Below are 16,635 nucleotides of genomic sequence, written 5' to 3'. Positions count from 1 at the left end.
GTGAGGAAAGGGAAGCTTTTATACAGACATAATATTATATAATTGAAAATGCATACATGACTTTCCATCTCAGAAGACAAAAGAAAATCTGTTACACACAGATTCAGGAACATGCATACTTTTAAATAAACAAGATTAATGAATATTTGAATGTCCCTGCATCAAAGGTAATATGCCTCCCCATTATTCCCTTCTGATTCAATAAATGTCTCCTTTTTCTTCTTTATTAATCTAAAGAACTAATCAGTAAACTGGTGATCTAATGATTAGAAAGTATGATTGAAAACTGTAAGAAATGCCACACATGGTCACTTCAGTGGTCCGTCTAGCATGGAGAGAGAAATCTCTGACAGTAGTAATAGCAGACACTTTTTAGGAAGAGCAGGAAAACCTAGCAGCTTTCTGTAATCCATTCCCCTCACATAGTCATAGGGATGTTACAAGATTATCCCCTCCTATTCTCTTTAATATGTTTGGGATAGGTTGCCCATGAATTTATCCAATCCATTCTTGAACCTGCTGACACTGTCTACATGGTCTGCTTGGCAAAAAATTCCAGAGGGTTCACTGATCCCAGTAGAAGAAAGCACTTTTGAAACTCTTTTAAGCTGATCTCTTACAAGTTTCATGGAGTGCTTCCTATCTCTACTCTCTAGTGAAAAGCAGTTTGGCATAAACTGTCATCCAACTCCCTGTTAACTATACTCCCCATCAGCCTTCTCCAAACCTAAAGCTCCCAGCTCTTTTAGAATTTACTTTTAAGTTCCATCTACCTTATTGCTTAGAGTTGCCTTCCTCCATCCTTTACACTGTCTCTCAAGATATAAAAATGTGGACTTCACCCAGTACTCAAGATGTGGGCATATCAAGGTTTTATATAGCAGCAAAGTGATGTCCTCTGTCTTGTTCTTGATGATGCCCAGTATTTTGTCTTTCTTTGGCTGCCACTGCAGACTGAGTCAATGATTTCAAAGCGCTATCCACAATGATGCTAAGATCTGCTATGATTTTGGCTTCAGAATCATGCAGGTGTGGTTTCAATCTTTTCCCCTTGATGCATTGCCCTACATTTACACACTCTGAAGGTCATCTGCCACGTACTTGCTGTCATGGGTATATGAGTGTTACTGAGTCACCATCAGGTCCTGCGTGTTTTACTTTCTTCAACTGTAAAATAAAAAGTCATCTGCCTGAGAAGACAGTTGTACATGTAAATTAATAACATCTACATATCACTGTGGCATCCCCAGGGGCACATAGAAAGACAAATTAATAGATAGTATGATTAGATCACTGTTGCAATCATTAGAATGTCTCTGAAATGTATAACAGTCCCAAACAGTCAGGTAATATCTCTATTTTATGACAGGAATGGAAAGAGATCCAGTAGTCAGTAGAAAAAAAGAAATATGCCCTCTTTGTTGAAACAGCACAATGGTAAACTTTGTATTGAATCTGTAGTATATCTTTTGAAAACTTTCAACCACGTACTGAGAAACTTCAATCTTCCTTTAGCTTACATGATTTATTTTAATTTCTATGAAAATGAGTCTCGGTATGGGTCTCGGTTCAGTAAACACAGGAAAAAAACACTGAGGACACAGGTGTTACACTATAACCAATAGTTTGGTTGCGAAACCTAGCTCCTGTTATCCAAGAACATATGTGCGTCACTGCTAAAAAGCTAACGTCAGCTTCACATTTGTAAAGTGTTTGGGATAAGTATGATATGCTGTAAATCAAATAGAATATGTTCTATTTCTATGGTCAAATTAATTAATATCCTTTATTCTAAACTAAGTCCTTCCTAGTCAGATCAACCACGTCACAAGAACATCACAGATGCTCAGCAAAAGCTTAGATGTTGATTCCAAACAAGATGGGTTGCAAGAGGCCTCCAGGATAACAGGGTCCCGCAGTGGAAGGCAAAAGAGAGACCAAAATTTATGAGAGCTTTGTTTGCCCTAGACAGTCTTGTTAATATCCATTTTCATGTTCTGAGAAGCAGCATCGCACCCAAGCACTCTCTTAGTGGTTTGCTAGCCTAGTAAAATACCTGACATTGTCAAGAACACTGTCAAAAAAACTGTATGTAAACCAAATGTACATGCCCTCTCCAAATTTGTATCTGTCAGGGATACCAAATTCTCCTTTGAGCACCTGTTCTCATAAAAGTCATGAGAGAACTGTTACTGCCTCTGAAAGAACAGAGAGATCCCAAATAATTTCTGTGTCGCTGAATTTTGTTTTGGTTGCTAAGCCACTGTAACTTATTGCAAGCTTTTTTCCTTAATCTTAAAAGGATCCAAGTCTACTCCTTCAGCTTAAAAACACAGCAAGAGTTAAAACATCCTGGTAAAAAACAATAATATATAGCACATTTAGATTTTTTTCCAGTTATTCATATATTTTAAAAAATCCACTACTTTTTTCACTTGTATTTTTTCTAAACATATCACCAGCCCTCAAACTGTTCTGCTGCAAAGAAAAAAAATAGGTATTTTTCATCCTATTTTTCAGTGCTTTATGTATACTTTTTTCCCCTCTGGGGTTCTTTTATTTTATATGATTTTTGATAAATCTCCTGTTTATGACATACCTATAGACAAAAACTACTTCTTATCTAAGGAAGAAGAGCTGACTTATAATTAGGAATGTTTGCTTCAGCAAGAGTATTGTAAATTTAGCGTGTACCACATGTATTTATAATCAAACTGTGATCATCACAAACAACTTGGAAAACCTGAAGGCTTAGATTTTCATAGAGTCACAGAAAGAAGCAACATGTAGCCTTCCCTGAAGGAGCAGTGAAGCCTTCTAACAGTTTTGAAGAGTTGTTCAGAAACCCAGTCAAGGGTCTAGATTTTTCAGTAGTAAAAATGTGGTGCACTCGCTATTGACTTGGTGAGCTTTGATTCAAACTTTGAATCACATTCTAAACTTCTGACATCAGTTTCCCAGAAACTGAGATGTACAAACATTGCAGAATGAGACTCGCTGTGAAGCAACAACCAGTCCCAAGTTTTATTATTAACCTCAAAACTCTGCTCTATCTTGCCAAAACATTTGCAAGCCTTGCATTTTTCATCCCTGGAACCTGTGGGACAGCCAAAGCCCAAAACAAGAATGACTGCTGAATTCTTTGGATACACGATGAAAATATAGCAACAATTACACACTTTAATCAAACTATGCTACAGAACAGCTCGGTCTAAATGCATACTGGGGAACATACAGCCACTTTTTAATTCAAGACAAGAAAGCACCTTCACATACCAGTTCCTCTTCTTTAGGTATTTAAATGTAGCTGGTAAGCAGTAAGAACATCAAGAAAGCAACCTAAGTATTTCTGACTGAGGCTGTTTTCTTTAGGTACTGGGAGCCAAGGCAGCAGGCAAAACCACTATCTGGCACAGCACTAGAAGGCTACCTAAAGCACATCTCTCTGCTGTGTGTTTACAGGTCGTGAAACGCTGATGACTGGTAGAACCAGCTCTAAGTCATGCATCAGCTGACACTGAAAAAGCTGTCAGCCAACAGAATACATTTTGGTAAGCTCGCAGCATCTTTTCCTGGAAGATCTGCATGGGCTTTTCCCTGCTACTGTATCAACTGTGGATCTACTAGTCAGAAAAGCGTTGAGGGTATGTCTGCCCAACTATAATAATACGGGCACCATTTCTTTTAATATGTAGCCACAGGTAGAGGGAGTGACTAGATACCTACATGTTATTTCTAATTTTTCAGACTGAAAGCAGCAAGTCTCTGGCTTCCATCAAACCAAAGGCAATTTCATCCCCTCCACTCAAATGAAAAGTAGTGCAGACAAGAACAGTAATATTGCCTTTTGAAAACTGGAGCGCAACTAAGCGAAGACAAAGTGATACACTGAAATACTGATGGATCTGGTGAGTTTGTATTGATTTATGGAAATGGTTTGAAAGGTACTCAGGTAAATGCCATTAAGCGTGGTATAAATATTATAACAATACTATATATGGCATCGAGATCGGCATATTATGTTAATACAAAAGCCTAATATAAAGAAGGTCAGCTAATCAATAGGAGATGACAAATAATAGCTTGTTACAGAATCCAACAGCCCATAAAACCTTCTTTTCACCTTCCTCACCTGAACAAACTGCATCTGAAATTACAATTGTACAGTATTTACTTCAGTACAAAAAACTACAGGTTTGTGCCTGCTTTCACCAATTATTAAAAGATACCAACATGATGTGCTGACATCTTTTTGATGTAGTGTAGCAGCACTACCTCAGCCTCCTTTACTGCTTTTTTGTTTGTTTTTTAAAAGGAGTGTCCACATACAATTGGGTCCTAGATTGAACTGTGGTAACAATACACTTTCAGCTTTATCTTCTATATCATCTACTTTAATTACATAATTAAGGAAGTCTTTTTCTTCATACTCAAATGATTAATAAAAATTAATTTCAGGAAGCAAAATCAGCTCATAAACACCTTTAATTTCCTGCTTGTTCAGATTAATTATGAATGTGTTTGATTCTTTTCTGAGAAGCCCACCTCAGGAATTCCTGTCTGATTTTTCTATCATCCACCATGGAAAAGCATTATATAGCTCTTCAAAATAAATCACTGTTTCCCTGAACAGATTTTAGGTCAATTTCTACCTTTTACTGTAATTTATATTTATGTCACTAAACATCAACTGCAAACAGCACTGCTTGGGTTCAATTAGCGTGTTCTTAAATCATGGGCTTATACAATTTAATATGGACCGATTTTTAAGCTGTATATAAAATTCTTTTATGTGTCTACATTATTTAAGAGCATGAGTCACATTTTCAAAGGCTGTACCACCCAAAAGAACCAGTCCCAGTCATGCTTTAAAACCTAAAGAATGAGGAGAACAATATACAGACCACACAACTTCATGCTCTGCGCTTAGCCAGCTCATCTTCCCATACTGCTTGGGAAGACAAAAGGGGATGCTCACTGGAGGATGTTCTGAATCACCCTTTGGAAATGACTCTTTCCAGTGCCTGCTATCCAGATGAATACTCCTTTGTACGTAAGCCACTTCTGAAACGTCAGAAGGAGGACTTAAGCTCCTAAAGCAGTAAAAACTTTTTTTTTAAATTAGTGCCTAGTTCTATTTCACTATCTCTACAATATTCAAACTACTGAACTGCAATAGAAACACAGTCCCATGTACGTGGCACTTTCATTTAACCATGCTGTCATTAAGAAACAGGAATTACATATTCTGAGACAGTAAGTTGACACAATGGCAAAACAAGTAATGGTCAAATGGTTTGACAATTTTAAGATTTAAACTTTAATGAGTAAGTTTCCCATTCTTCTTTCTCACATTGCAGAAAAAAAGAGAATTCTCTCTTTAGCAAAATGAAAATTACTCCTAGAGAACAAACAAAAACCTGTTACCTAATGGTTCTCTTGGTACTGGTATGGAGCATCCTGAAGAGCAGCAAACAGACAACTCCTACATCACATGACCAAGAGCTAAGGGTACAACTGGCGATACTAAAAGGTGTTTAAAAAAAAAAAAAATGAAACACACCATCCTTTCCAATAAATCTGTTGTCAGATACTCAAGTGATGACACAGTAAGATACTAGGAAATGACACATGACAAGCATTTCCTACTGAAGAGTCAGGTCTATTTGACCACTTCCAAGGAGTAACGCATAAAAAAAGATGGCAGTACTACATCTTCTGCTCTCCCAGAAAAGCAAGCAAGAATCAGGGCAAACAATACTGAGTTTTACATAAGAGCACCAGTGTGATAAGCTTGTGTGCCAGGGAGACAATTAATTCTGCCACTTTTCAGAATCACTTCTACAGAGAACTTGCAAAAGTCTTTCTGTACACACAGATCAATTTGCACAAGAGCCATATCTTTGATCTTTCCTTGTGGGAGCTAACGTGCATGTAAAAAATCCTTCCAAAATTTAGTTAACAAGCCTGTTTTTGCCCCACTGCTCACAAGAAATACAGTTGGCAGGGCCCAGGCATCTGCCACAATGTTTTGCAGCAAATTTCAGATATGTAAAAGGTTGTGGGTTTTTTTTGTTTGTTTTTAGTCGAACATGTAATTTGAAGTCAAAAAGAAAATATTTCAAGGTTTGGGAAGGTTTTGATTTCTGCTTTTTTGTCACTGTAACAGGAGGAGACTAAGATGACATTATACTTTTTTTGCATTGCTTTTGGTTATGGAACTCTTTGTTTTGTTTTCCATCAATTCATTAAAGATTTTTTCTAAGAAAACTAGCAGGAGGGGAATCATCTCTTTCAAAGGTTTCAGGGCCAGGATGGGTTAAATCATTTCATTAATTGCCTCCAACAACCCAGATCACAAGCAACAAGTAATTTCTCTTGCTTTCCAGATAGATGCACTGAAATGTGTTATTTGGAAAATGTTATCTGTCCTGACAAAGATTTTAAGAGTTAACGATGCAACAAGTTCTTGAATAAATAATTTGATAAAAGTGTCCTGTCAGATCAGCTGAAAATATTTTTTAGCGTTATTTTTAGTACTTTTCACTGCATTTTTGACACATTTTTAGTGAAGTTACAGTATCCAAAAAAAACCTACAATGACCATTTTGAAATGGAACGTTCCAAACATTTTTCAACTTGTTTCTCAAGTACATCTTTGAGGGAAGAAAAAAAAACCCCCAACAATTAACACCTAGCATAATTTTTAAATTCAAGAAAAAGTCCGTAATTTTTTCAACTAGCTTTGCAGGTACAACGTTGCAGAATGCCTTCTGCTCTGTTTCTTCAAGGTTTCCTTACAATTTACAGTGACTGTCGTCTAAAGAGAAACGTTTGCTTTTACACAAGAATTGTCTTACATTGACATAAAAGTGTGATTCTCTACTACAAACACGTAGATGTGGAGCTGTGCTCTTTAAAAATAAGTTTTGCCCTGTATTTCTCAAGCTGCTGCCCTTTATTTTCTTCAACTATAGGCAGTCGTGAAAGTCATAATCTAAAGATAATAGAGCTGTATAATAATTGATTACAAAACTGAGATAACTATTAATGCAGCAACTATATAAATATCTAGTCCAACATTCACAAAGCACCCGGGCAATCCGATTTGTTAAATTAGGAAGTCATTTTATGAGGTTACTGGGAAAGAGATAAAAGCTAGACTAGATGCATCAAGTACTTGACATAGGCTTCAGCAGAAATAGCTCCTGAAAACATTCAGTTTTGGTTCCACAGACAGCATTTGCCATTCCACTGGGATCCACTTCAGCGAAAAGAACTGCTCAGGTAAGAATGATAAAGTGAGTTTTTCCATGAGAATAAAATGCTAATACAGTTCCACTTTATGTTGATGCATATACAGCACTGCCAGCTTGTCTCCTTCAGTTGCCAAATAAATCCAAGCAGCAGTTTCACAACAGCTTTCAGGTGATCACACTGCACTAAAGATCAATTACAACTCTGTGCCCAAGTCCGTGTTCAGTGGACCACAATTTTTTTTTTTTTTTTAATAGTGGATGTGTTAGATTGATTTTAGTTTAAACTCTCACTTACAGTGTAAAAAGATATCATTTTCTTTAGCTGCAGATAACTCATCCAATTTTGATTCTGCAGCACTGTAAAGCCACCAGCTCTTTCTTAAAAAAAAAATATTTACCCTTTGAATCAGAACTATAATAGCTGGCAGGAACAGGCTGTTAGTAGGAATTCATAAGTAAGTCATAGTATTTTCAAACAGTATTTACTTTGATAAAAATACTGAACGTGACTTAGCTACATCCTATATTTACAAATAATGTAAATATTCTTTCCAACAAAACCATTCACTGAGGCAGTTAACCTTAAGCAAATATTATTGTAATGTAAGTTTTAAATCAACAAATACTCATACTCCAAAGGGTCCTCCAAAAGTTACATTCTATCAAGCCAAATCCTGAAACTGATGCACACCCTGTTAAACACATCTTGTTTCCTAAACTCAGCAAAACTAATCAGACTCCATACACCACATCTATGCTGCTACTCATGTCTCAGAGGATTAACACTCTTGATGAGCCCAATGTGTAGGGCAGCCACAGTCATACCTTGACATGAATACAGACGTACTCTCAGAAGTAATCTGACCCTATGATGTTGTTCAGGTGCCTAGAGATAAAACTCTGGAAATAAACTAGTCCCTTCTGAGAGACAAGGGTGCACTGTAAGTACAAAAAAAAAAAAAAAAAAAAAAAAAAAAAAAAAAAAAAAAAAAAAAAAAAAAAAAAAAAATCACCAAATAGAATTGTGTAAGTTCTCCCAGCGTCTGGAAGAAAAAACACATAGTAAAATATGTTCTGTATTTTAGATTTTGGCCTTGACTGTCTGTTTGCATTTGTGCTGGCATTTACCTCAGTAAAGACAACACAGGCTCATTTATGATTAAATAGCTAGTAGCATAGACTCCTGCTTTTGGGTAACTTCTATCCTTGATACATAAATCAGAAGAAGTATGACTCTAAAAGTTGTCATTTTAATGTTGACGATGTCAGAAAAGCATGAGAAAAATCAATATGCTACTTTTCATAAAATGATGAATGTGCCAGTTTGACATAGAAGAAATGTAATGCTAAAAGCAACTCTGGAATATGCTTTCAAGCTACTGGTAAAAGTCAGCATGCAGCAGAAGCAAAAAGGCAAAAGGTATTTTTAATGAAAAATAATGAAAATAGTATTATTGCAGAACTAAACGAGACAAAACAATATGGTAGCAACCGAGCCACTTCAACTTTTCACTGTAAAGAACCTAACTGGGAAACGCCATTCCTTCCCCCCACCCCCCGAAAAAAAATTACAGACAAGAACAGACTCACAGTAAACTCTCTCTCAACCAAAGTTAAAAAATCATGGACACAAATTTTGTTTTCAGTTTAACCCAAACTAGTCCAAGAGTTTCACCGGGATTAGACAAGTTTTAGCTGGAGAGGGAATTTAAATCACTTCATCTGATACTTTATAAGTACATGCATTCTAACAAGAAAACTAATCAAAATCATATAGAAGATACCTTTGACTGCAGCGGACTCCACAGAAAACCCTTTGAATTTCAGTACGATTTGACAAGGCTATAAAATACTTAAATTTAAATAAAGTGAAAACTATAAAGTTTTCCAGTGAACTTAAGCTGCAAGTCATATTACCAATAACCAATGTGTATTTCTATTTGATACGTAACTGTTTGCATGTTTAAATATTTTCTAAGGCAAGAGAGACCGAGAAAACACAAAATCACTACCCGTCTTTGGAAAGTATCCTAAATCTTATTGCACATCCAATTCAAACCTGGCTTTACTGTTCTGACCACCAGCTGCATATATACCACTGTGCCTTTTTTTCCAAGTTGGCTTCCATTTTCACTAGTGCAATTTTACTTCCAGAGAAGTAGGCCTATAGTTTTATCCCATAATACAAATACAAAATTACTACGCCCATTGTTCGGAGCAGAGTTCAAAATCACGGTGTAAGTGTATTAAACTAGGGTGGAAAAAAAATCTGAAACTATGGCAGGAGAGAGCTTTTCTTACTTGCTGTCTCTACTTATCCCTGTACAGCAGCAATTTGTTATTTTACTTCTGAAAAAGTAGGGATTGACTTAGTGCTGATGCAACAAACCAACCAAAAATCCTCCACTAATGCTGGGAAACACGGTAGTTGTTAACAAATGCTCTTTGAAGTAAGAATTTAGAAAAATCACAGAAAACTCACAAGAACTCTGCCAGTTAACGTCTGGGCAGATATCATGACTCCTGCCCAATCCTTCACAGAGGTCATCCATCCCACTTCTGCTGCCACATTCTCCTCTTTTTCATCTGTAGGCTTGCAGGTCCCATCTGCCTGCGTATCTCCACCACCATTGATCTTCTGGGCCTCCTGCAAAATAAGGTTTGAGGTTTGTAAATACTTAACAAATTGTCACCAAGAGTCAGCATACAGGTCTGGCTATACTGTCCGTGCTAGGAAATAAGCAAATCAGTCCTCTTAGATTGCTGTTGGAAGAAACTAAGCAGGCTACATCACTGTGTCCTATAGAAGTAGCTGTTCTGAAAAACCAGATTACTAACAGCTAGCTAATATGATACTGCTTGACATAAAATCTTAAAAACATACATTTGCCACAAAATATGCTATATGTTCCATCCCTATATGCAGCATAATTGCCAAGAGCCATGTATGTAATTATGCAGCTGCTTATAAGTGTACTTATCAGACATACACTGAAGGAAAATTTGATTTATTAGTTCAAATCAATGTGTACTAAGTGTGAACATAAATTATGTACAATTTGAATTTATTATCACTAGAATTAATTATCTGGGTAAACCTTCTCTGAGAAGCATGATGTAACAAGACAACAATTATCAAGTGTGAGAGGAACAACATACACTATAGAGAACCTGCAGGGAGCTGCCATGCTATCAGTGAACCAGTGCTTCATTGAAAGTGTTTAATATATCACAGGAATCCTTCTGTCAGTAAGTGTTGGCTCTTGCAGAATGGAGAGCTAGAAATTAAAGGAGTCTCAGCTGCACTGAGCTGCCTGATGAGTCACATGCATTGGAATTCACATCAGTTTCTCACGGATGCTGCGGCAAGGATGTCGTGCTTCTCTGACTGCCTATGAGCTACAGGCACAGATGCTGCACAAAAATCAAGGGAAGTGATAGGAAAAGCCAGCCTGGATTGCACAGCACTCAGAACATATCATATGCAAAGTATCAGACTGTGCCATGAGCAGTGACAGCATAACACTAAAGAGCTCCCCAGTGCTTCACAGGTTACGTTAAACAAGCAAAGCATTGGTGAGGCAGCAAAATCCAGGGCTGAGGTAGGTACGCAGCACCTTAGGGCTTCGAGCACTCAGCACAGACCAGCAGCTTGGAAGACCTTGTTTATAGATCATTTGCCTCTAGGCCACTAAGCATAAAATGCCATGAATCCCCTTTGGGAATCCTGCTATAAAGGCAAAGACGCTCGACACCCGTTGAGCGGTTATTGCTACGGTAGGAACACCACAGTGTCTCCATCAGGACGCAGGGCTGCGAGCTGACCTTGGGCACGCAGCCGGACACACCGTCAAGGGCGCATCCTGAGAGCAGTGCTGAGCTAATGAAGCAGTTACACCGAGTCCGTCAAAGGACGGCAGCAGAGCAACTCTAAAAACGTAAACGGAGCCCAACAGTTGTTCTTGCAGAGTTGCACGGCTTTGCATCTTAACTAGCTAATCAGATTCCTCTCTGCTACTCTTCTACCCTAAATGTGAGCTCTATCTTGTTACTAACAATTACAATACAGAGCATGAGGTGGCTATATTGTTAGTAACAAATTATTCATCGTTAGAACAGTAATTCAATACTGTTTGAGCAAATAATCAGACAAAAGATAAAAGCCACTTTATATTTGCATAACTGGACCTAATTCAGTGATAAATACGGATACAATGAATCAGATGCTTTGCAATCGACATTGAAAGTATACTGCATCGCAAATGCACAAAGCCCAAACTGCTGAAGTGAGCTCATTGCTAAAGACAGTCATTCATGCTAAGGCACAAGACATGTCTATGAGAGTAAGAACTGGCTAGGGACAATTTGTAACCCATGTCATCACCAAGCCATACGAGTTGGTCCTAAAGAAATGCCCTAACAACCACCAGTATTTTGATTATAAATCAGAAAAAGAGAAATTTTTTTTCCCCCCTGAATGGATGATGCAGCTGTATATACCAGACATTGCAATAAAACAGAGCATTGAGCTTTAGGCAAGCACATCTCCAGGGCCCTGAGGGCACCAAGAGGCCTCCCCTGGGGCCTCTGCCCAGGCCCCGGCCCCAGCCCCATCTCAGCCCACCCAGGGCCATCAGTCACCACAGTGCTGCCGGCTCCAGCCCTGCTACGGCCCCAGACCTCGTCCCCAGAGCCCTGCCTGCCCATCCACAGGGCCTGATCCAGACCCTGACTCACCAGCTCGCCTCCCCAGCCTGCCCCGTGCCGGTGCCCAAGGCTGGGGCTGGAGCCGACCCGCTCCCCCATGGGCAGGGGCCCGGCCCTGCCCCACCGCGGCTGCCGGGGCGCCACTGACTTCCAAAAAACTACATGCACCCTGTGCCACCCATCGCTCTCACTCTTCCCTCCAGTTTGCCTGCCCTCTGTAGCACTTACAGCTTCTCTTTTAGACCACAAACTTTTCAGGGCAGGTTTTACTACAGGATCCTGCTCTGTGCAGCACAGTGGACCATGGTGTGTTGCACACACTTCTACTCTGTACAAGTTCATACTCGATAATGGTATTAACGTGGCTTTCACAGTAAGGGAAGTGTAATTATCTCTTCCTCTCAGAGAAGAAAGTGAGACAGTGATTAAGTGCCTGACCCAGTCACCAGAGAAGTCACTGGCAGAGCAAGGATGATACCACAGGTTTCTTAGTCTTTTTTCACCCACTGACCCTATTTAAAATGAAAAAGATGCACATCCTGCTGAGGGTTTGTATTTACAAATACAGGTTTTGTTATAACAAGTCACAGATCTACAAATAATTAAACAAAGAGCTGAATAGCAAAAGTCTACTCTACAGTTGTGGATTTGAAACTATTAACATTGGAAAATTCAATCATTGCTTCCATATTTCTTCCTTACCCCATACCCTTTTGTCAATATATCAGACTGAATTTTCGACACTTGATTATTCATAAGAACATAAAAATAAAATTCCCCTAACACTCAATAAAACAGTGAACAAGTCATTTTATTGAAGGAGAAAAGCAACTGTTTCATATTTTCGATAAGTTCTAATACTCTAGAGGTTTTTTTGGCATTGTATTGGCTTTTGGTTGCCAAAAACATATAGATCTGTCCTGTATTTGATTCTCTGAAGGTGTTAAAGTCTTTCATATCTTTGGAGGACTGTATCTATGCATTTTTACCACTTCTTGTTTCACAGCTATGAAAATCTCCCACCCATATTATTTCTTAATTAAAGTATAAGCAAAAATATAATCCTCTGCAAGCATCCTTTGGAGCCAAGTCTCCTGATCAACTACATACCAAGCTGAATTCCTGCTAACATTGTAGCTGTAACTAGTATGCAGACAAGTTGCTGTTATATAATATTCCTGTTTAGTTGGGATATTTCATATTTTTCATCTATGTGACTAGACTCTTCACACACCTAATTGATAATTAAATATTAAAAAAAAAATCCTAGTCGTTTGTGCAACTGTGCAGAGACCATTGAGGGAGATTTCCATACTGCTTTCATTTATACTGTATACAAACCAGTCCTATTATTAACTGTATGGTTCTGCTCATTATTATTTCTTCACCTCAAAGCATTAACTAACCAACATCACAACCTGAAAAAGGTGCTTAAGAAAAGAATCTGACAGGGATGGTAATTGTTTAATTATTTACAGACTCAGTAGGTACAAGTAAGATAATACTATCTTTATCCAGTCTGCTTACCTGTTGTTTCACAAAGTGCTCATTATTTTAATTACTTAATGACAGGAACAATTTGGGTAGCTTAAGTGAAAAGCAGCATATTTTGTATATCTATCTTTCCTGGAACAGGATGTATAATGGGAAGGGGTATATAGGAACTGGGACTCACTGATCTACTCAGAAACGACCAGAAACAGACCAGAAACATCAGTGCTTTGGTTTATGTTTTCAGCAGTAAGTAAGGACCTCGATTACACAACTGCTAGGATGCCTAAGCCTTAAGAGGGCAGGCTTTAAAAGGGGAGAGACACTTGAGAACAGTTCTCACTTTTGAAAATGTCACTGGGCCTGGCTCAAGGCAGGGAAGGCTGGCCTTAGGTACTGATGCCAGCAACTTGCAATTTTATCTCTATTAACTGCCACACTTAACTATCATTAACAGCATTGCATTCCTAGAGCCTGCATTTTAAGAAATACTTTTTATATAAATACTTCAGATCAACAACCCCTTCATACAGGCCATTCCCCATACACTGGAAATCTATGGTTATATTCCTTTAATTCAGCTGTTTCCCCAAAGCCACCAGTAAAGCTACATGAAGAAGAACAATTTTGCATATGATACTCTAGTGCCCTTTCTACTAGGCAGACCTCTAAAACACTGAGTTTACAACTATCTATTCTATCAGTAATTCAATTTTGTGGCCTTCAGTAGATTCTTTCACTATTTTGATAAGCCTGAGGGGGGTCTTAAATTTAGATAAAGCCATAATATTATACTGTATTCTCAACATCTGGGTAATGTACAGTGTATGACAAAATACCTGGTACCTTGCCACTGCAGATGTTTTCTATCAGATATATCCAGACGAAATACTTGCTGAAATTCTTAATACTTACTAAGTACCAGTTCATTCAGTGTTAAAAAGAAATGAAACAAACCAACCAAAAAAACCCAACACTGAAGCAGTTCACCTGTTCCACTGCAGAGTTTATCAAACAAGGATTTCACTGGAATACTAATGGACGATGACAGAGCAGATGGGAAAGGTGAGAAATAGCAGCAGTACTGGGACTTACAAATCACTTTGAAAGGAGTCAAACTTATAGGAAAGAGAAAGCAAAGGCTAAAGTAACTAAACGTCATTTAAGAGGTATTCACTATATATAAACTGGCCTATCCACAGTACTTCTTCAAATATTAGGTTCTTACTCAATATTAGGTTACATTGACATCAGCTATCATATTGTAGCTACGGTTTGGTTAGTTTAAGAGGATTAATTGATACCCAGAAAAACATTATTCCTTTCGCTGAAGAAAAGGAAACAGAATGATCTGTGGAAAACACACCTGATGAGATAGCCAAGCATTTTTCTCTCATAAAATATTCAGAAGCTATGTAATTCAGTGTTTGCAGATTTGGCAACTTAAGAAAACTTAAGTCCAAAATAGATTTCAAAAGTTCTCTTATTAGTTCAAGACTGAGATAGTAAAATCCTGTGAGACAACTATTATTCTTGCTTTCTGCAGAAATTCTGAGATGCTCTGTGCCAATCCTTGCTTACTTCAGCAACAAAAATGCTGCCTTCCGCACCGACCAGAAAATTCTTTGCTGTGAAGAGCCTACGTTGCAAGGCCAACCACGTGCTCTTGTTTTTCTAATTACTAGCTTCTCTATTTCATTTTCAGATAACCACAGTCCCCCAAGAGATTTGTTTCTGTGCCCTTCATATTTCCAGTATTGGTTACATGCGTAAAATCGCCTTTTCATGTCATTGTTTTGACTGCTAGATGAATTGCAGCACTAGGGGAATCAATTCTAAAACCTTGACCTGAGAGGCAAGGGAAACTAGATTAGTCAAATACAGTGTTCCAGCAACAATCCCACGACCAGCACAGCAGTCTGTCACACAAAGGGTTCCAAGTCTGGCTGTCACTTGAGAATACAAAACAGCAGAGACCTAAGTTAGCTGAAGAAAATGCAGTGAGATTCAGTTCAAAGTCTAGAGCATCCTACATGTTAATGGAAGGGTTATATTCCTGTTTCCTGCCATCTTTCATAAGACACAGTTAAAAAGTTCAGAGGCAAGCTCTGTAAACATCAGCACGCCAAGCCTTTACCAGGGGGGCTTCACAGAGAGCAGAATGTGTAGTTACAGAAAAATTTGGAACTTCCGCTACATGGAAATCTAAAGTTTTGAATGAGAAAGTTTGCACTGATTTTTCCACAGATATAGCACTCTCTTTATATTAGGATGGTGCCCTGAGTTTCAGATCAAGATGGTAGAGGATCACGTAACAGGATGGTTCCTGCAGCTCTGTAAGAGACTCCACAAATATTGAAGAGCACTGCATTATGTTCCTAGTCCCCTAACACAAAAGGTAAAATAAAGACATTTACAGCAGACTTATAAACAGCTTACATACAAGTCTTATGCCTAATGTGTCCCTAATTTGCATGTTCTATATCTTGTTCATTCCTTGGCCTTTCTTGCACACAGGAGTTTGAAGACCAGCAGTGTTAATTTGCACAATGTTCTCATGTTTCCCCTCCTGTTACTGACAGTTCATAGCAGAACTTATGCCAAAGCTTAGATTTAATCCTTTTATTTTATTTCACTTCAGGAACTTTGAAACAAACAAACACACAAAACAAATTTTCAAATTTAAATTTGGAAAGCAGATTATTCGGAAAGAAGGTTCAATGTGTTGTAATAACATGGCAACTTAATATAGCAGATGAGTTTGCAAGTAAACAGTGCTGACAATCTTCAAACATAAGGTCACAAAGTCACAACTGATCAAGAGCTGAGCAGCACAGAACAGGCCCCAAATAAGAATATGATGGAAAACAAACTAGCAAGTGGGTTGAGTGATTTCCACAGGAAGCTAAGAGTCAGAAGACACACCAAAATCCCTGTTCTGCCACAGAAATCTTATATGTCCTCACATGGACATATCATCTAGCCTTTTCATGTCTTCACCCCCCACCTATAAAAACAGAGTAATGATAGCTTCTGTTGCCTACGGCTCTTATTAAGATTACTATTTAGGATTTTAAGTGTTTCAGTAGTATAGAATGGCAGGTGATGTAAGCACAGCATATATGGAATCATAAAGTAAGACCTAGTATAAGTGTACTTGCAGAAAGTATTAGTTAGA

The 16,635-nt window shown here is 38.1% G+C and overlaps 1 protein-coding gene and 1 long non-coding RNA gene across 23 annotated transcripts in view; one reads left to right on the top strand and one right to left on the bottom strand.

The window, feature by feature from the left end:
- Positions 1–16,635, bottom strand: part of KCNMA1 (potassium calcium-activated channel subfamily M alpha 1) — a 536,645-nt gene that overhangs the window by 391,693 nt on the left and 128,317 nt on the right. For all 20 annotated transcript variants that reach the window (XM_064513826.1, XM_026116842.2, XM_026116843.2 and 17 more), the window contains exon 2: positions 9,742–9,906. In XM_064513826.1, coding sequence (XP_064369896.1) covers positions 9,742–9,906 — 165 coding nt within the window. The remainder of the gene's footprint in view (positions 1–9,741; positions 9,907–16,635) is intronic.
- LOC112993322 (uncharacterized) overlaps positions 3,488–16,635 on the top strand; it is a 54,337-nt gene continuing 41,189 nt past the window's right edge. The window contains exons 1-3 of one of the 3 annotated variants that reach the window (XR_010389685.1): positions 3,492–3,644; positions 3,748–3,908; positions 7,237–7,287. This is a non-coding gene — a long non-coding RNA (uncharacterized LOC112993322). Of the gene's footprint in view, positions 3,645–3,747; positions 3,909–7,236; positions 7,288–16,635 lie in introns of all 3 variants that reach the window. The other 2 variants (XR_010389686.1, XR_003261698.2) reach the window with 2 other exon arrangements.

The sequence above is a fragment of the Dromaius novaehollandiae genome, chromosome 6 (genome assembly GCF_036370855.1).
Source record: "Dromaius novaehollandiae isolate bDroNov1 chromosome 6, bDroNov1.hap1, whole genome shotgun sequence".
Taxonomy (NCBI): Eukaryota; Metazoa; Chordata; class Aves; order Casuariiformes; family Dromaiidae; genus Dromaius; species Dromaius novaehollandiae.
Note: the sequence above shows the minus strand (reverse complement) of the source record. Positions and strands in the feature narration are given on the sequence as shown.